General features: G+C 43.4%; 2 protein-coding genes across 3 annotated transcripts; both read right to left on the reverse strand.

Annotated features, from left to right (window-relative positions):
• Positions 1–851: 851 nt before the first annotated feature.
• On the reverse strand, positions 852–15728 carry LOC136439369 (leucine-rich repeat-containing protein 74A-like). Its single transcript, XM_066434772.1, has 14 exons — positions 13464–15728; positions 11283–11437; positions 10829–10936; positions 10380–10473; positions 10026–10075; positions 9606–9687; positions 9037–9122; positions 8614–8808; positions 8169–8264; positions 4409–4507; positions 3960–4118; positions 3333–3418; positions 2409–2539; positions 852–1917 (listed from the first exon to the last, which is right to left on the reverse strand). Exons 1-14 carry the CDS (start codon positions 13825–13827, stop codon positions 1412–1414), a joined length of 2211 nt encoding a protein of 736 aa, XP_066290869.1. The 5' UTR covers positions 13828–15728; the 3' UTR covers positions 852–1411.
• A 114-nt stretch (positions 15729–15842) lies between these two features.
• Positions 15843–19187, reverse strand: LOC136439371 (large ribosomal subunit protein eL14-like). 2 transcript variants are annotated; one of them, XM_066434777.1, is made up of 5 exons: positions 19092–19187; positions 18192–18293; positions 16730–16918; positions 16178–16231; positions 15843–15955 (listed from the first exon to the last, which is right to left on the reverse strand). In XM_066434777.1, the coding sequence occupies exons 1-5, from the start codon at positions 19122–19124 to the stop codon at positions 15899–15901; spliced, it is 435 nt and encodes a 144-aa protein (XP_066290874.1). In that variant the 5' UTR covers positions 19125–19187; the 3' UTR covers positions 15843–15898. The 2 variants fall into 2 exon arrangements, with proteins under 2 accessions (XP_066290874.1, XP_066290873.1); XM_066434776.1 differs by lacking the exon at positions 19092–19187 and adding an exon at positions 18811–18876.
• Between the last annotated feature and the right edge of the window lie 162 nt (positions 19188–19349).

Genomic DNA, 19349 nt, shown 5'->3' on the forward strand with positions numbered 1-19349 from the left:
CAATTGGCAGAGCCTTCAAAAGTCAAAAAAAGCATTTTCCAATTCTCAGATGACCTGCTCATGCAGTGCTCTGTGACGACTCGTCCTCTGGATAATCCGCGTGTGTGTAATATCAAGTGAGGCCATCGGAGGGGCATTTTCTATTGACGACAGGCACAGACACATCTTTTATCAGCTTTCAACACTGCCAATGGCATGTCCTCTTTAAGGCATTCAGTCTTAAATCGGGGTATTTCCTCAATGCGATATCTTGCCCCTTAATCTCTTGCTCTACGTTCTGAGACTTATACAAAGCAAGTTATAATATAGAAATCCTCATGGATCCCCATTCCTACGTTTGTCAGCGATTATTCCAGGCCCTAGGGTACCGCGGTATTTTCAGTAAATTATCATCACCTTTAAGCCAGAAAGAAAATCAACTATACCCATGATCTAATATCATTTCTTCATCAGATGTCATTAATAAATGCTACATAAAGCTGACATACGGCGGAAATTGCATAGTCAATGACGTTATGAAGAGTTCTATACCGCCAAGCGTTGGCAACATTGCATGTTATATTGGTACAGAGTTTGTGAAAAAAATGATAAGAAGAAACGATTGTCCCCAGACTTGCTTTTTGGAAATACATAAGATTTATTTTTACGAATCCATGACGTAAAAGTTCCGAGTGATCAGCCCCCCCGTGGAATTGATATAGTACGACCGACAACGGGGGCTGGATCAGACGATTCCTACGAATCGCAGTACTAATCACAATCGATGTACTTGTACTTCGTTGCTACGTATAACCACGCTGTTGACCTTGAACCCCTACCACCCTTTGACAAATATACACCATGTTACGACGTTCATTCATTACAGTATCTTTAATTAGACCAAGTCTTTACAACGCAAACAATGCCAGTCAAGATCGATGTTCAATTGCCGACACGGACTGAGCATGTAACCATATATAGCTTATACAGAGTACATGGTTTAATATCAACAATAACATTACCATGTGACATGTGTGAAGTTTGCGCCACTGCTTCGAAGCACATTTACTTGGAATACATTATCAATGTTGTGTGATTTCATCCACAATTTTCTTTTTTAATAGTGAACCTGAAGTGAAAATGTTTGTTTTTTCACTCGCGTACTTACAAGTATATTTACTTGAACACTGTGGATTCTTTAACCTCACCAACACTAGATACAGACGAGAAGACAAAACAACACAATAACCATGAAAAGTGATAAACTAATGTGTTTTGAGACAACTTCAAAACTCGCTGCTAATAAAGCATAAGTTACTATGATAGATAATAGCCACCCTATCAAAATTGAGCGTCTTTAAGACAGTCAGAGTAGTAGAGTCTAGTAGTAGAGGAATGTGTAACGCATTGGTGGAGGATATCACTCGTGCTTTTATTTATCGTTCTGGTTTTCCTCACCCAACTTCGGAGCTGGAGAGTTGGCCATTTCTCTGCTTAAAATCGACATCATTGTGAGTGGGGTGGTCACTCTTGTCGCCCGCCCGCCAGCCGACAGCCGCCTGTTGGTGCCCGATCGTTTTACCGGAGACACCCGATCCAGCGCGATGATTCCCGAAATCTTCCGAGTCGGCTGTGCCGACAGGATCGGCTGCTCCGTCGTCTCGGGATCATCCGGGACCAGCAAAGGCTGTGACGTAGTGGTCGACAGCTGTGACGTAGCGCGCGGCGATGCCTGGCTGATTACTCCTGATCGCCGTGACTTCAGCGCCGTCCAGCGACTTACAGCAGTACTGACAGCATGTCCCTCTGTCAGGGAGGGGAGCTTGGGCGTCTGAAGCATGCTGCTGCGCCTGGAGTCTCTTGAGTTGGACCGGGCGGCAAACAGGGCCAGCTTACTGACGGCTTTCCAAGGGGGAACATGCTCTTTTGGTGGTTTGGCTAAAGGAATAGAGAGGGTAACATCAGTATACATACGTACATTATCAAAATAAATAATTCCCCCATTCTGGCAGGCTGTATGGCTTGTTACGACAAATAACAGTTACTCAACCAACTGGATGTGATTTTTGAAACGGTCAGACGTTTCAAGTAGCATACACTGCGTGCATAGCTGGTTGCTTGGTTGGTTGGTCTATCTGTTTGTTGGTTGTTTAACTGGTTGCTTGGCTGATTGAGCAACAAATAGCGATGTAGTTATCCTGAAATAATAGTACTAGTTGCAAAGTGGCCCCGAAGGATACAGCGCGTATACGTAGGCAGTCTTATATTACTTTAGTGCCATTACTTAGAGTAGTCACATGCTGTACTGTTCATCATTGTCTTTCCGTCCTTTTCATGTTACATGTACTTGCAATTAGCCTACGGGCAAGAACTTGCGATAAACTCTCAAACTTTAAACTTTCAAATCCATATTGCCTGTAGGAACTGACCTCGAAGCGCCACGTCCATCTGCTCCAACACTTGTTTCTTCTCCTCCACTTTGATCTTCTTCTTGGTTAGCTTCCGCTTGAGCTGCCGCCGCTCCTTGTGCACCAGCTTCCGCTGCCCCTCCAGCAAATCACTGAGGACAAAACAGGTCAAAGATATTCGGATTGTTGTCGTTCAAAGATATCTACTTATCAATCTTCCCCCGAGTCTTCAATGCCTTTTAACCACGACCTGGGAGTCGCTTCAGAAGCACTATCTGTTGACTTGAAAGCTGTGGCACGAATGATAAAGCCACATGGACAAGAAAGCGATGGGAAAGGATATGCTTCAAAACGTCAAATGCACTGAATATCAGGCAGATATGTCAACCTCAATAGTTACGTTCATAGAGCCTGTTTGTATGCCATCACTGGCGGGGGGGGGGCGGTAGGTTCTCGGGAGGTTATGACAGGCAGTCTCGATATCAAGCAAAAGGAAACGCTCAAGCCCGACTTGAAGTTTGCACTCAACTGGTGATTCATTTTTATCAAGGTTGCAATACAACAACTTTATATTTAAAAGCCTATGGACTTGCTTTAATCTTCAAGTCCTCCAAGAGAATACTGTATATGGCACTTATAATTTTTCCCAATTCTGGGGCCATCACGTCAGATCTCTCACATTGCACTTGTAGTCTTTGCACATTCATTCCGGTTCTCTAGGTCATTTTTCATCATACTACACGTATTCTACGATGCGTTTCGTTCTAACCTCTGCGGTATTTGCAGATGTCAAACTCCTGAAGTTCGACTGACATTTGAGATAACGTTAACGGCCAGATAAAGGATAGATGTGAAGTATAGTCCGGCGGATACAGGAAGATGCATGATATGATGATAGGAAAGGATATCTGAATGAGAATAAATAGTGCAACTAAACCTGCTGACCTGTAGTCGATCAGGCCGTCCCCGTCAGAGTCCAGCTGTTTGATGAGCCGCTCCAGCTGCCACGGCTCCATGATGATGTTGGACTCCTGTGGGAGGAGGACAGTGGCCCGCTTTACACACGCGTTTTCAGTCGACTCCGAGTCGACTCAGCGGAGTCGGCTCTGGATCCGAAGCGTTCTTTTTACACACGAGGCCGCGAAGTGATCTGGAACGCTCGAGTTGCTACGATAGCAGCGATTTTGGCTCTCTTTACACAGTCCTGAGTCGACTCCGCTGAGACGACTTGGAGTCGACTCTGTCCCAAGTCAAGTCGACTCCCAAAACTTGTGTGTAAAGTGTGCTAATCTTAGCTTATGTAAAGGTTGAACTCTAAGCGCAATGCCATGTAGCTCCGTCAGGGCTTACGTTTTAGGATTTCACACCGGGTCACTTTCTCAATATTTCTCTCCTGCAGGGCTAGATTGCGTTGTTACGAAGAGATAAGAACAAAGGCGCACATAAGCTTATTATGGCGGAGGAGGAAACTGCGCATGCGGGTAGTTGTGTCCACATATCTAACTTATCTATGTCGTGAATGAATATCTTCAGTTTTCCCCTGCTTTGTTTTAGAATGAAGACATGAGTTACCTTCATGCCTGAGCGGAACTCGTCGACCGTGATGACCATATTCTGTTTCTTGTCGAACCGGCGGAAGACGTCGGAGACGCGCAGGTGGTTGCGCAGGATGTAGTCCTGGAAGATCCGGCGGGGGTCCTCCAGCGGCTGCTGCCACTCCTGCTTCATCACCTGTCAACAGAAGAGAGTGAAAATGAAAAGCCTTTGTATGAATATGAAGACTTTGTAAAGGACTGGACGCCATTCCTCTCTTCCTTCAAACACAGCAAAGAAAAAACATAATTACACCTGCTGATTCATCATGTGAACAGAGATTAATATTGCTCTGTTCACCAATCGCTGTTATCAGCGAGTCACGACTAAAACCGAGATTTGCGTTAAGTCTTGAAGTTAATCATACAGATTTGTGACTGTCCTAAAGTGGGGTGCGTAGTAGGGTATAGATGAATTGTTTCGCCAACCTTTCTTTGTACGAAGCCGTAGATGGCGGTCATATTTCTCCCCTTCAGCTTGTTGATCTTCCGAAGGAATCGTAGGAAGTCTTGACTGACTGCACAATCCTGGAACAATAGAGACGTTAAAACTGCAACTCCCTTTAATGATAACAACTGTCAGAAGTTTGTTGATATCTCTAGGTTTTGCCAAATGATGTGTCCAAATGAATATCAAGCAAAAGTGTTAGATTTGTAGGAGATAATGGTCTTCGAGCTGAAACGCATTCTCTGATAGCGGGCATCGCTACCATAGTTCCCAGTATCTAGTGCTCCTGTCATTTCTGTAGGTATCGTTTTGTCAAAAACACCACTGAAAGGCAATCTACTTCATGGGCTGTTGGTTTATATTTTCTTTACTGGATATCTATATATGGGTGAAATAACCGATATGGCCCATAGAACACGAATCATGTATAGACGTGTTTCTCTTTATCCGTAGCAACGGAAGATTCGACCTTATCCAATTCTGAAAGTACAATTTAGCTGAGCACACATCTCTCTGTTGTCATTAGATTTTCATTACCCAATAAAACTAGACCACAATCTAACTCTCACTATCAGAAAAGCCGTTGTAAAATCACTCATTTGTGGGCTTGGAGACCGGGTTATGCAAACATCCCCCTTTCCACTGGGAGTTTTCATGCACATTAAATGGACAAATAGCGGCCTTTAGGCGATACTAAAAGCCAGGAACAGAGCATAATGAATACACATGGGAATACTTTTGTAGTCATTGACGCAAGATATATCATTTATCAAGGTGCACGTATGCTGTGCCAAGTCGTTACGTAACTACGTTCTCCACGATACTCAACGAATCCATGGCGACAAACAGCCAGACGGAAAGATGTGTTTGCTAATCTTTCCTTGATCACTTTACCATCTCCGTTATTGCGTGGTTGTCAGGCACTGTGTGTGTGTGCTTAACGCTCCAGCCGTCCTCACTGACGCTACACAAGAAAAACATCATTGTTTTCGGCTTGACGCTGTTCAAAGCGAGTGTGAGCTCATCTGCAGACGTTGGCATCAGGAGCAGACCCAACGCCACAGCACTAGTGTCACCAGGTAGGGGCTTTGACAGATTGAAGTGTTCTAATGTAACATAGGAGACCCAATGTGCTGATCTGCATGTATAGCAGCCTCTGATACGACCGGCGCTTCGACATCGCCTTTTTACCTGATTACTTTGTTATTTATAGTCGCTGTCATGTTCTGTGATCTGAAGACCCTCGTTTGCAACAGCATTAGCTTTGGGATCTATTTATAGTAAGTTAAGCTAAACTTCTCTCTTAATAACATCATTCATCAGCGAACAACTCTTTCTATCACCAACTATGCATGAGGTGACAAGAAATCTCAGGTCTTTTCTATCACGACAAGACGTAATTTGAAGTTGAACGTCAATGTTACATTGATGATTTCTGTCTTGGTGAGTCTTTATGGTGGTTTTACGCAAAAAAACTGTTCCTCTTTGTCTCTTTCATGGGGAAATTCCTCTGATAGGCAACGTTGGAAAGAATTAAGGAGCATTATGTTACTTTATCTTCTTTGATTTCATATAACTCAGTTTCTCTGTCCGGAATTAGGAGTAAGACCTATCTTACGATCAGCCACAACGTTCCATAGTACCAGTGCCTTCTTCCTCTTTTTCAGGATTTTAGTGAGATCTTGCACAGAAATGACCGAGTCCGTCACCAACACCAGCGTCCAGCTGAACTTTAACCTCACCACCCCAGCCGACATAGGTTTCCGGCCGGCACTATCGGACATGGACATAGCGGAAATGGCTCTCAGCAGCATTGTTTACTTCGCCGGGTTGCTAGGCAACGCAGTTGTAATTTACGTCATCATCAAGTGAGTATGCCATGAGTTTCATAAAAGAATTGAGGCATGCCGGCAGTTTATTTTATTTTGACACTGAACAATTCATGTTTCAAATGACGTTACATTTCAATGATTTTTGTTTCGCCTCTTTTGTATTCACTTCGAGCATCATTAGATTTGCTAGCCTCTTTAGCTGATAGAATGTCATGTTCATGTAGCGAGAAATATTTATTTATCTATTGATTTATTGCTTTTTCAATGTTGTATCAATGTAAGTGGAACCAAATGATGCATTTTTTTACAGGAACGAGAGAATGCGCACGGTGCCCAACGTGTACATTTTCAACCTGGCCTTGGCGGACGGTATCCACTGCCTGATGGGACCAGTATGGATGTCCTTCCGGGTCACCGACTGGAGTTGGCTTCCTGGGTCAACAGTCTGCCGGACGATGCACTACCTGCTGTTCATGACGATGTTCAGCAGTTCGTGTTTCCTGGCCATCCTGGGTGTTCAGCGGTACCGGTCGGTGGTCCACCCGTTCCAGTACATGCACAGGCGCACCGTGCCGAGAGCTGCCATGTACTCCGGACTGGTGTGGCTGGCGGTCCTGGTCCTGTCCGTGCCATGTGGGGTACTCTCTCACCTAGTTGTTCAGGACTCTGTGCCAGTCTGCGTGTACGCCAGCCCGTACGGTACGGACGCCCAGACGTTCGGCGTCATCTTACAGTCCTACGCTCTGACGCTGGCGTTCTTGGTGCCGCTGTGCGTAGTGACGCCACACTACGTCCGTCTGCACGACCACATGCGCGGGGCTGGTCAGACCACGAGCGTCTTCAAGGCTCGGAACCGGGTGACTCGGATGGTGCTGATCGTGTCCGCCGCGTTCGTGGTGACGCGCCTCCCCCTGCACCTCGCCCGCCTGGCGCAGACGGCCTCGCGCGGTGTCGTCCCGCTGCTGGGCAGTCTGGACTTCATCCTCCGCCTCCTGTACGACCTGGACCCCCTCCTCAACCCACTGGTGTACGTTTTCCTGGGAGTGAAGTACCGAGCCGCTGTCATAAATGTGTGCCGATGCCGCGCCAAGATCAACAGTAAGTTTTAGAGTATCCAGTTTATCTCAAGGAAAATGTCGGATTAGAAAACCGTGCCGTTTTCTGACCATCGGAGAACGTTACGATCTTCCATTCCAACATCTGCTCGGAGATAGATATCCAGGCCCATCCAATCTACAGGAGTCCTGAAGCGCCATCTAGATATAAAACCTACACATTGCAATACGAAATGGGTCATGCCTAATCAATTCTCTGCCTGCTCCCGCCAACAATAGCTATTGTGTACTGGGGTCTTTGGCTACTAGTACTATAGATGCCTCTTTGCAATCTTAAGGATCACAACATTCTCTGAGCCCATTTAATCATGATGGTTATGGTCTTTTGTCTTGTTTTCCCCCAGGAATATCCCCCTCCGGGAGGAAATACCGCCGCTCACAGCCACGGTACCAACACCGGGCTACCTCCAGGCTGCCGGCGGCGTCACTGAGGGGCAGGACCGAGAGCATCTGGCTGGCCGAGCGGAGCCTGTCCGTCAGGTCCAACTGGGTGGGGTAGACCAGGGCGAGGGGCAGGAAACAGTCACGGGATAGGGGCCAAGGAAAATATAGTGACTTGTGGGGTGTTCAAAGAAATTAATGTCAAAAAAGTCTATTTTAGAATAAGGCCAGCTGCATTTTGCGTGAAACATCACATGCGACTTCACAGCGTTTTATGTAGCTACAGCTGCATTAAAGATATCTTGAAAATTACACCATCTATCTTTACAGTAACCTAAATCAGGTATCAGTTTATAGAATAAGCACAGTAGTATAGCGATTCTTATATTCGATGTTCCCGAAAGAATGCCTACCGTGAGGTCCAGTTCAGACATGGCGGAGTTCTTGTTCTTCTTGATGGCTTTGAGCAGGATGGTGCCCTCCTCGTAAGGGACGTTGTTCTTCCCCATCTTGGATAAAAACAGACATGGAAGAATCTTAACTTCCAATTTTCTATGTAATCAGATTAAAAAATCCTTGATTGAATGTAGGAAACTTTCTTCTCAATTATAAACCTCTCCGCCCTCGAACGAATATTTTTGTTGTTGTTACTTCCGGGTTCATGCGTTTTACTTCACTCTTTGGCTATTGAAGAGATTTTAATTTTGTCGGGTTGTACTTGTAACCTGGGTACCATCCTCCGTAGTAACCGCTGACTCAATCGCTTGCTCAGTGGTTAGCAAGAGAAAGTCAGTGGTTACTATGGAGGATGGTACCCAAATTGTACTTGCCCCTCGAGCTCCCAAACTGATGACTCACCCTGAGCGTGGTCAGCGCCTGGTTGACCAGCAGCGCGTTGGCGATCGCCCGGACTCCCGTCGGTCCTATTCTGTTATTGGTCAGGTCCAGGTCAGTCAGGGTCACGTTCACCTTCAGGGTCGCCGCCATAGCGATGGTGCCCGCGTCACTGAACCCGTTCCACGACACGTCAAGGTCACGCAGACCCATGTTTTTCTGCCAAGATCATCAAAACAGATGTTTTATTACACAACCGATTGTTTGAACATACGTTCATAGACAGTAACATGACTATTTCGGCGTTGCTAGAACAGTGGCAATTTCAGCAATTGCTCAAGATTCTTAAACGAATTGTTTAAAGATTTGCTGTCGCCCCTCCCCCACGACCTTTGAGGGCCCTTAATTGTTCCATGGGTGATTGTGCCCCCCTCCCCACATACTGACCTTCATGGCGGTGCAGATGGCCAGGGCACCTTTGTTCCGTATGTGGTTCCAGCTCAGGTTCAGCCGTCGCAAGGTGATGTTGAGAACTGTACAAAAAGGTGTAAGAAGTCGATTGAAATCAGCTCGTACAGAAAAAGAAAATAATATAATTTTATCAGGTGTTACAGACTTCCAGGTATCTTTTTCCATATAGTCGACCGGTCATATTCTACGACAAACTTCACCCTATCTGGTACACAAAGCGATATTTTCTATCTGCTGTTGTCATGTCCGACTCCTATATCTACCTACATAGGTCAATTTCTCTTTACATCATTCCAAGGGCGAAACAGAATTACCCACATGTGACTATATTGTAACCCATATACTGGTATCGATAATATTTTGTAGTTAGAATTGTAGGATAGATTAGCCTTGTATTATTGTTGATTTAATGCTATACATTGTACCATGTACGATTGTTGAGCAATAAAGTTCATTCATTCATTCATATACGGAATTTTTGAAAAATCGTATCATGGAGCACCACACAGTTCTAAAGACTGTGTTAATGGAACGTTTCATCTCACCTAAACCTTTTCCTATGAGCCTCGCTCCGTTTTCTCTAAATTCGTTTTCCTTCAGGATCAGCTCTTGTAGAGTGGTATTCTCCTGAAAATAAAATGGACAAAAATAGTTTTATTCCCCTGTCTGTTTGGTCGAGTAACCTTCAACAGAGATGTGAACAATTCATTTTCGAATTTCTAGTCTCGTAGCCATACATATAGATCACGGTAACAATGGTATAATTAACACTATAGTTAATAATTGCCAAGTGCAATAATTCTTGCAGAAAAGCACTCATTTTATTTTGCTTTAGTTCATTTCATTCTATGCACATATAACACATTTCATGTTGCAACATTATCATATCCCTATATATGGAACCCACTGCACGCGGAATCAACAGGATTTGTACAAAGCATCAATGACATTCGAATGACGATTACCTTCAATACCCTTGCGAGATGCACCCCCTCCGACTCTCCGAAATGATTCCCTGAAAAAATTACCAAAATACAACATGAACATCAGTGTCGTTGTATGGATTAGATAATCTGTCAGATGTCCTGCAATAAGCTAGTCTGAGAGATGTCCTCGTACTTTTAGCGACAGCTTGAGTAGGATCGTCTGCATCACGCATAGCAAGTAGCTTATATACTTTTATAGACATGCACCACATAAGTGCACATCAAAATTTCGTGATATTCATAAAATCTAGAGTTTTCCATATGTTATCAACATACGAGTCTCTTTGATCAGAACTATCCAGTAGATATACGCTATATGATCCCAGCACGCACCTGACAGATCTATAGACGTGATGACTTTGTTCTCGACCAGCATTTCTGCCACGGCGAGGGCGCCTTCCGGTCCCAGGTTGTTATAGGACAGATTCTAAGGGAACGAAATAATAACTGACATGTAGCCATGTATTGTTTTGGAGCTTTGGGATGTTCCACCATTTCGTGACCAGTGTGTGATGTCTCTCGTCACTGTGATGACGTGGTCAGTGTGTGTGGTTACTCACCACTGTGGTGACATGACCAGTGTGTGTGGTTACTCACCACTATGGTGGCGTGTTCAGTATGTGTGGTTACTGACCACTGTGGTGACGTAGGCAGTGTGTGTGGGTACTCACCACTGTGGTGAGGTGTTTAGTGTGTGTGGTTACTCACCACTGTGGTGACGTAGTCAGTGTGTGTGGTTACTCAGCACTATGATGACGTGTTCAGTGTGTGTGGTTACTCACCACTGTGGTGATGAGTTGGTTGCTCTTCAGCAGCTCGGTGACGTGCCAGGCACCCTCTGCTCCCATACCGTTATCCTCAAGGTCAAGGGCAGTGATATACGGACTCAGCTGTCAGAAGCAATATTTATTTATATGCATACAAGTTTGTTGCAATATATGAGGTTGATGAAATAAACAACAACAATGCGACATGTAGTTTTGGGAGCTCTACCCTTCACAAGTATGCAGATAACCCCACATTACTTTATACATTTTCAGTTCAGTGGGAAATATCTGTAGACACGTTTCCAAAAGGTCACTTGTCGGAGTAGTGGGCCAGGTATCTTGAGAAAGGCCAAAAGGATCGGCAAATACGTTTTCACATTGCTTTGTAGTAATTAACGTTAAGCTCTCATATTTGAACAGCTAGACTAAATTTTCAACTAAGATACGTACAAATCCAAAGGTTACTTACCGCGACAGGAACGCAGATCGCTCTCGTTCCCAGGGGCCCGAGACTGCGGTGCCGGATCCGGAGTCGATAAACCCGCATCATCCGGACAAAAGACCAGACCGGAACCACACCCAACTGTTTACACGTGTCCAGGTACTCTTGTTTACCCGGTACATCTAAATAACAACAAAAAAAGTGATGAAAAAAGGCTACACCCCTTATCACATACTGATTTGCAGTGAAAACACGAGATATCAAAAGCAGAAGTTCCACTGCACTGTCGTAGAAAACCGCTAACTATAGGAGGCACATATATTTTAAGGAACTTGACTTTTGTTTTCACGATACATACCCACCTTCTAAATATCACGAAGATCCATCGATCTCGAGTTATGCTGCACACACGAACAGGTGATAGATAAAGCAATGACAAAACTATGACAGAAGCGACATACGACAGGAGGATATACGACAACCTATTCCGTAAGTCACAAGACATCTGTATGACACATTCACGACTGTCCCAATAATGTACCCAATCTACTGTCGTAATTCTGTCGTATGGCGTATGTGATAGGAGCCTAAAGAGAGGACCATGCACCGACCTCCCGAAGTTTCCTCATCAGCGCCACAGAGCTGTCCTTCTGCCTGCTCCATGTCGCTCACCTGTCTGTCAGACTGAACTGCTTACGATGTAATATAATATGATAAAATAAGAATGATATGTATCAGGGTCAGGTAGTTCTGTTGCAGGACCCGTGCGTAGCGAACATCAGCTGCGTCTGACTCTTAATTCCTGACGTCGTCTTTGATTCCCCCTCACGTTATACCTGTAATTGGTCCCGACAGAGTTAGTGCACAAAGAGCCACTCCGTAGAGAAAATCTTGCACGAAACTGGGGTACATGTTTTAGTCCTTTGAAACGGCCGGTAAGAGAATGACTTAAAAGTCCACGTCTTTTCTACAATGGAAAGATGAAAGAAAGGCTCCTGCTGCCGTTGATCTCTTTTTAAGTGGCCTTTTAAGTGACGTTTTTAAGTAGCGACGTGTTTCTACCCCAATGGTCAACCCCTTGGTTCTCTTGTGTCTTAGTGTTTTATCACTACATTGTTGTTTAACAGCTTAGATATTAAACTTGTCACTTAGGCACCTAATGTTTTCTACCAGTCAACCAGTGTCATATAGTAGATAACTGCCCACTGGTAACCCCATAAAGCGAACGGGACTTTCCGTGATACTATTTGCCCTCAGACATTTGTCCTCTGTATATTCCGCCATGTCTATCGCGTTCAGGCACAATTTTGCACATGACGTCACAGCAACCATGCAGGTTGGTTGAACCTTCGAGAGTCAGACCTACACATTTGCATTTGTTCAATGTCGTAAACACAATTAACTTCCGGGTGTACCATCCAGCATGGCGGATAGCACTTACGTCATGGTCACGTGAGAGTAAACACCCTGTCGCGCCTTACGAATATGCCGTTAAGGACAAAAGCACACATGTTGGAAACTTGATTCAAGACAGAGGGAAATTAAAAGCGTTCAGAGCATGATTATGCGTCGATAACCAGATTTAATAGATTGATAGAGAACCTTCTGAAATGACCAAACCCACTTATTTCGTCAAGACGCTTTGTCTGAAAAGATTATAAAGCCTTCTCGGAAAATTCAATTTCCGTGTCTCCTATGAATCTCACTACGTATCAAGCTGGGATTCAGACACCTTTCGGATGCAGCTACACCCCCCTCCCCCATTCACACACACGCTTAATAATTCCTGAATCTATAGCTAGCACCGAACGGGTATAGAACGAAATAAAACTCTCAACCTTTAAACAATTGCTACTTTAAAGATCTTTAAAGTTTGATTAAATCTGGAATGCCTACCAAATGTTTAAACCTGAATACACGTCAACGTTATACTCCCATAACAATTCATGACGGATATTCATAACAAATACCATACATGTAGTTCGAAAGTACAGAAAGAAGCTAGTCTGTATAATGCAACCTCCCGTTGTCCGGGAGCGCGATTCTATCAGGCTTAGAAATTTAAGAAGCACACTCTCAACTATAACCTAACAGTGCATCCCGTAGTAAGCTGATAAGACTTCCAACTTCGTGCCCTTAAAACTATATATTTCTCAGAACGATTTAGTAAACGGTGACTGATAAATTAATAACGTCACCCTTGGCTACCTTCCATGTCTCCCTTCAGCGCCATTCTGGGCGTCATGCCGGGCTCGGGCGGATCCTGGTCCTCGTCTTCATCCAGGAAGACATCGCTGTGGTACTCCTCCTCCTCCATGGAGAACTCCGAGTCGGAACTGTCCTCATCATAGGAACTATCCAGGTCATATTTCTCCTCTTCCAACGCGTTCGTTAAGACGTCTGTCTGAACCTCCATGATTTTTTCATCGTCACTAGGTGCCTGGTCCGGCTGAAAGGAATCTCGGCCATCACATACTGTGGAATCCACGTCAATTTTCATGTCAATACTGTGTCTAACTTTCGGCTCCTGACCGTCTCCGGTGCCCACGACAGCAGAATTCACCGATTCCATGTTCCGTTGCTCTCGTTATCTCATGCTTTTCTAGCGGTTTCTCCAACACCCTAAGTCATCGTTATTTGGTAGTTTCCATCTCACTTCCCCGATATGTTGTACGGTTGCTAAGTCTTTGTTGCGGTTCTGAGGCGCTGGCGTGTCAAACGTCGCTCGACGATGAATATTTGATGAGAGAACATGCCATCCGTCACTTCTTATTGAAAGGCCTTTATCAGGACGACCCGCATCGGAAGTGATCTTTAACGCTTCCTTATCTGCCTTTTGGGCCGGCTCATCTACATTCTGTGGTTATCGTACCTGGCTCTGTAGGTTGTCACCTGGACCAAGGAGTCTTCTCTCTGTCAACTCGTTAGGTTGTGCACCAATACCACACACATTTGTCAAATCTTTACTTCCCTGTTTGTTCTAATACACCCAATAATAATAAAACATATCTGTAGCGTAACATTGCGTCTTCCTCTTTCATTTTCATGCCAAAGGTATCATGATGACAGAGTCTAAGCCAGGATGCATCAAGCTTGCATGATGGAGGTTTACCATGAGAATATAGCCAGTCTTATCCACAGAACGCTGACAGATACTAGAGCAACATAGTACTCCACATCTGCGCAATACCTTACAGAATCCATGAAAAGTAGTAAAGTTTGGATCTGACGTACGGTCTGTGAGTAAATACGCAAGTTATAACACTACACATGAGACATAGATATCAAAGAAACTATGAATAACATCTTATTGACAAGCAACTAAACCCAAATCGGCCTTGTCAGTTACGGAAATAGCAGTCAATGTATGAAAAATTGATAGATATGTGCAGTCCATGTACGTCACATAGGTCTATTGTTGAATACAAAAAAAGGGTAGAAAACCATGGCATAGCATTACATTAATTTCAACAGGAATATGCAAATAAAGGTATCATTCCTTCTGTCATATTATCATCATCCTGTGAGCAATTAAGTCGAGTTGCTGTGATTATAAAATTGTATGAAATAAACTACATTTAATATGCGAGTCATTGTTCTTTTATGGGGTGGCTTCCTTTTGGGGTGAAGGAATAAACAATGCTCTGGTCTTACCTTTTATTGCTCAGCTGTGATGGTGGTCTATCATGTAAGATAGCAGGGTCTGGCTATATATTTTTGATTTTGGGAACCTCTACTGTATAAAACTACCTTCTTTTTTCTAAAGATCCTTGCTAGTAGGGGTGGATACCGGTTCGCTGGACCTGATTCGGACCTTTATAACATCCAAGAACCGAGTCCAAAAAACCTGAAAGCCAAAAACCTGAGTCCAAAAAAACCCGAACAAAGTACAAATATATTTTTCTCTTTTGTCTTATAAAAAGCGTTTTGAGTCTTCCCTCCGACAAAAAAGCCATTTAAAATAAGTGCAACATTCAAATATCAAATACTGGTTTATCTTGAAAGTCTTCTCACCAAGAAACTTTTATAGTCGTGCGTGTCAGCATTATTCTCTATGCTTAATATTGGTCTAATTAAACAAAACATCAACTGGACAGGATCAGGTCCAGGTTCAGTTCCGGACTTGAACCTAAATCTCTGGACCTAAACTTAGACTTGGACCTTATTAAGCCGAACCAGTATCCACACCTACTTGATAGTAACCATTGTCTTTACCCACTTGAATTCCATTTGGTGCAACAATAGCAAAATAAAACTGATTTCACAGTATCATGTTGACATTGACTAGCTGGACTATCACTGGTCACTTTACAGTGCGACAAATACAAGGGAACTCTAATACAGTGGGAAGTATGCTACTTTCAACAGCATTTGTAAACCTTAGCCCATCTGGAAGCAGATGTCAAATCAAGATGTAGAGAATACTAATACATCTGTGCACAACACTTCAACACTCTTCCATCACATTTCCTATGTGCAGAACTGTAGTAAAGATACTCTTTGCACGTTTACTCTTAAAGGTTGTAAAATTTCTTCAGCTTCTACCGACCAAGTAGCCAAGACAAAAATAACAGCACAAGTTTCAAATGTTTTTAGTAAGATTTTATTTGCGTCTACCACAGATTTTTAGGCCCTGGTGCTGTTCACTTCTTCTGCGCCTTCTTCAGACGGCCCATCTCCATCTTAATCAGCCAGGAACGCTAAAGAACAACATGAGAAAGTCAGCAAGAAAGTAGACATACATCAACCAAGATTCCATATTAACAAAAGTCATGCAACAATCAAACCACCTCACTGATGCTTACTACCAACAGGAAGTGATAAAACAGTACTGTAAGTCAAACTACACTATGCAGCCAGTACAGTGAGTACTATGGCATCTTCAAATCTTACTCCAATCTAATACATGTATGATGTCTTACCCTTTGCTTGACCTTCATCAACTTGAAGCGGTCAAAGTCAGAGAGCTGTCTTCTCTGTAATAATGAAAAACAAACACGGTAAGGTGTGGTTACAATGGGCATTACATTGTACATAAAAAAAATTAAAATTTATGATCAGGCAAAGATCTCATGTGATATAATCAATGTTGATTTTTCTGTCACACCAACAATGAAAAATGTTGGTCCCAAAAGAGGCCCTACTGATTGACAGTTGATTGTTGTTCCTTTTTAGTTGAGAAAGCAAACATAGACAGCAGTCTCGGTGGAGAAGGAACCTTGATTTGGCATTCAAAGAATGGCAGATAACCCACAGGAGGGGAAGTGCTCCAGTAAGAATGCCCAGTATAATTTCATGTTTATTTCAATTTCAAAGTTTGGGAGCATAGTTTCAAGAAGAAGCCTTTTGTTACCTGTTCATTATGATGTCATCATGACCTACTGGATGAATCATGCTTATCATCATCATCATCTACATCATGCTTTCCTGACCAAATAAAGGCACAAAGAACCAAACAAAAACCAGTGTCGTACCGTGGCCTTCATCTGGAGCTTCTTGTACCAGGTGGACTGGCACCACTTCTCCTCCACGCCCTCCTTCTCCCACGCCTTCTTCACGGCACTGGTGCCGCAGCCGTGCGCGATGGTGATCACGATCCCGGTCAGATGGAGGAACTTGAAGCTGATGGCCTTACGCCGGATGTTGGGGCCATCGATAAGAGCCTGAAGAGAGAAATCAGTTTTACCATTAGATACGCAGTCTATCTTTGCTTTGTTTACAAGTATAGCCTACACTTCTGGTTGTACTGAAACTATACTGTTGAGCAACTCAAATGTAGACAGTGGTCTCCAAGGAGAAGGAACAATGCTTTGATTTGGCATTCAAAGATTATAATTCATAATTAATGTTAAGTCTTCTGCGACAAAACTTCTGAAAATGTTGGTACAAAAAGATGCCCTCCTGAATGTTAATTGTTGTTCCTTTTTAGTTGAGAAAGCAAACATAGACAGCAGTCTCGGTGGAGAAGGAACCTTGATTTGGCATTCAAAGAATGGCAGATACCCCACAGGAGGGGAAGTGCTCAAGTAAGAATGCCCCAGACAGTACAATTTCTCACAATCATAATTCATATGACATAGATGAGCATGTACTTATAGTTTGGAAGCAGTTGGCTTGGTTAACTGAGAATGCGAGAAAAAAAAGTTGAAGCAGTTATCTGCTAAGCGACAACTGTCCAGAGATGATTTTCTGAAATTCTGATTAGTTTTTGCAAAAATTCTGACGCTTCTGAAAGGGATTCAGTTCCATAGAATTCTGGCGGAAGGAGTAGGACTGTCACAATTTACCTACATCTTCGATATGGTAATAAAAGTTTAGCCCAGTACTTCAAAATATTCACATTGAAGTTCAACCGGTTCGTACTCATCTGATCGATGAAAATAACTGCATACCCCTAACAAGCTAATCTCCAAGCAGATCTATCGAAGGCAGTATCAAAAGGGCCAATGAGCATCCAAAGCCACCATTTGTTTGTTTGTTTGAACCTTTGTCTATTCATGATAAGCTCAAATCGGCACCCAGGCCGCTTTTCATTGAGGTCATGAGGGAAGAGGTAAGGTTCAGATACAATATAACAGAGATACACATTCATTTGAGTCCTAATAACTCTATCAACATATACATGTACCATTACATATTTATGGTACAACAATATACAATTGCTACAACATATGTGATCTGACATAAGTTGAATAAAACAGATACTTGACACCGTCAAAAAAGGCTGCAGTGACGGTCGCCGCTGCACCTGTTATGGACTGACCTAGTCATTTCTGTTGTGCTTATACAGCGGAGCCCTGCTTAACTTTCTCCCTGCTGCCTAACTCCATAACCAAAAGGGAATTGGGTGCCAAATGGCTACTTAAGTGAGCTAAATGTTAAAGGCTCTTGCTGCCCCTTCCTGGTAAGCATGGCTGATGACATAAAGCTACTCACCCTGTTCTGGTCGACAATGTCCACCACAGTGCACAGCTTGCCCTCATCCGGTCCAAACCGCACGAAGGCCACGCGGCCGATCTCAACAAACCGTCTGTACACCTGTACATGAAGGACATCACACTTCACTCACACTGGAACATGTATCAGCAACAACTTTTCAAACCAGCAAAAGTTAAACACACACTTTTTTCTTCCATTTGTACATGACAAGCATGGCGCTACTTTATCTCTCGGAGTACATATTTTGCCAAATTTGGTGTACATTTGCTCATGTAAGATAATTTCTGCACGCATAGCAACAGCATACAACCAAGTGGGGTTCTCTTTTTGTACATTAAATCATCATCATCAGTTCCTTTTCATCCTGCCGGACGATCAGTTCAGCGTCGGTGGGCTCGTCCGTGGGCGACGAGTCCAGCTTTACTCTTGCAGTACATTAAATAGAACCCCCTTAATTCTTCTCACGTAAAAAAAAATCATACAAATTTTACAGCTTCCAGTAAAATAGTATATCTTGGGTACTTTAACTTTATCACAGTTCTTGTAAGAACATAAAAAATTACCAAATTATATGTCTTATGGCTCATATCAACAAAAGTTAAAACAACGGTGGTACATCTTGACTTCTTGTGGTGTTATAATCTTTAGGAGCTTGATGCAGCCACATCGACTTTCTATCCGCAGAGGCAAGTTGCAAACGGCATGCGGCATGGCATGGAAGAGTTCCCACAGAGAAGAACAATTCTTAACAAATTAGAAGCATGCAGCCGAACTTGTCTCCATAAATTATAATCTATGACATGTGAACAACGACAAGTTCGATTTTTAGGTCAGAAAAATGAGTAAAATGTGCTTTTGGAGTCTACTTTTGTGGGGAAATCTACAGGAGTGGCTCACCATTTTCAGCAAGATGGCGGAAAGGAAGAGCATGGGCCGCGAAGCACGATGGGAAATTTTACAAATTATTCGCAAACTAAGAAATGTTCCAATATTTTGCCTTCATAAAACCATAATTATGAAGATCACGGATAAAAATGTATATAGTAAGGACAATGATGATGTTACTTATATCATATGAAGTCAATGATCACCTTTGACCTAAAAACCGTGTCAACGACCTCTTTATTGGGAGGAATACATACCACACTGCATGGC

The sequence above is a fragment of the Branchiostoma lanceolatum genome, chromosome 7, assembly GCF_035083965.1.
Source record: "Branchiostoma lanceolatum isolate klBraLanc5 chromosome 7, klBraLanc5.hap2, whole genome shotgun sequence".
Taxonomy (NCBI): Eukaryota; Metazoa; Chordata; class Leptocardii; order Amphioxiformes; family Branchiostomatidae; genus Branchiostoma; species Branchiostoma lanceolatum.

Excerpts from the sequence above, each read along its gene's own strand:
- LOC136439369 (XM_066434772.1), bottom strand. The coding sequence starts at position 13,827 with ATGGAATCGGTGAATTCTGCTGTCGTGGGCACCGGAGACGGTCAGGAG. Across the intron at positions 8,809-9,036 it reads CCATCTGCACCGCCATGAAG|AAAAACATGGGTCTGCGTGA; the intron begins GTCAGTATGTGG and ends TGATCTTGGCAG. Across the intron at positions 8,265-8,613 it reads AGGCGCTGACCACGCTCAGG|ATGGGGAAGAACAACGTCCC; the intron begins GTGAGTCATCAG and ends TTTTTATCCAAG.
- LOC136439371 (XM_066434776.1), bottom strand. The coding sequence starts at position 18,861 with ATGTGGCTGCATCAAGCTCCTAAAGATTATAACACCACAAGAAGTCAA. Across the intron at positions 18,294-18,810 it reads ACACCACAAGAAGTCAAGAT|GTGTACAGACGGTTTGTTGA; the intron begins GTACCACCGTTG and ends CTTCATGTACAG. Across the intron at positions 16,919-18,191 it reads ACATTGTCGACCAGAACAGG|GCTCTTATCGATGGCCCCAA; the intron begins GTGAGTAGCTTT and ends TTCTCTCTTCAG.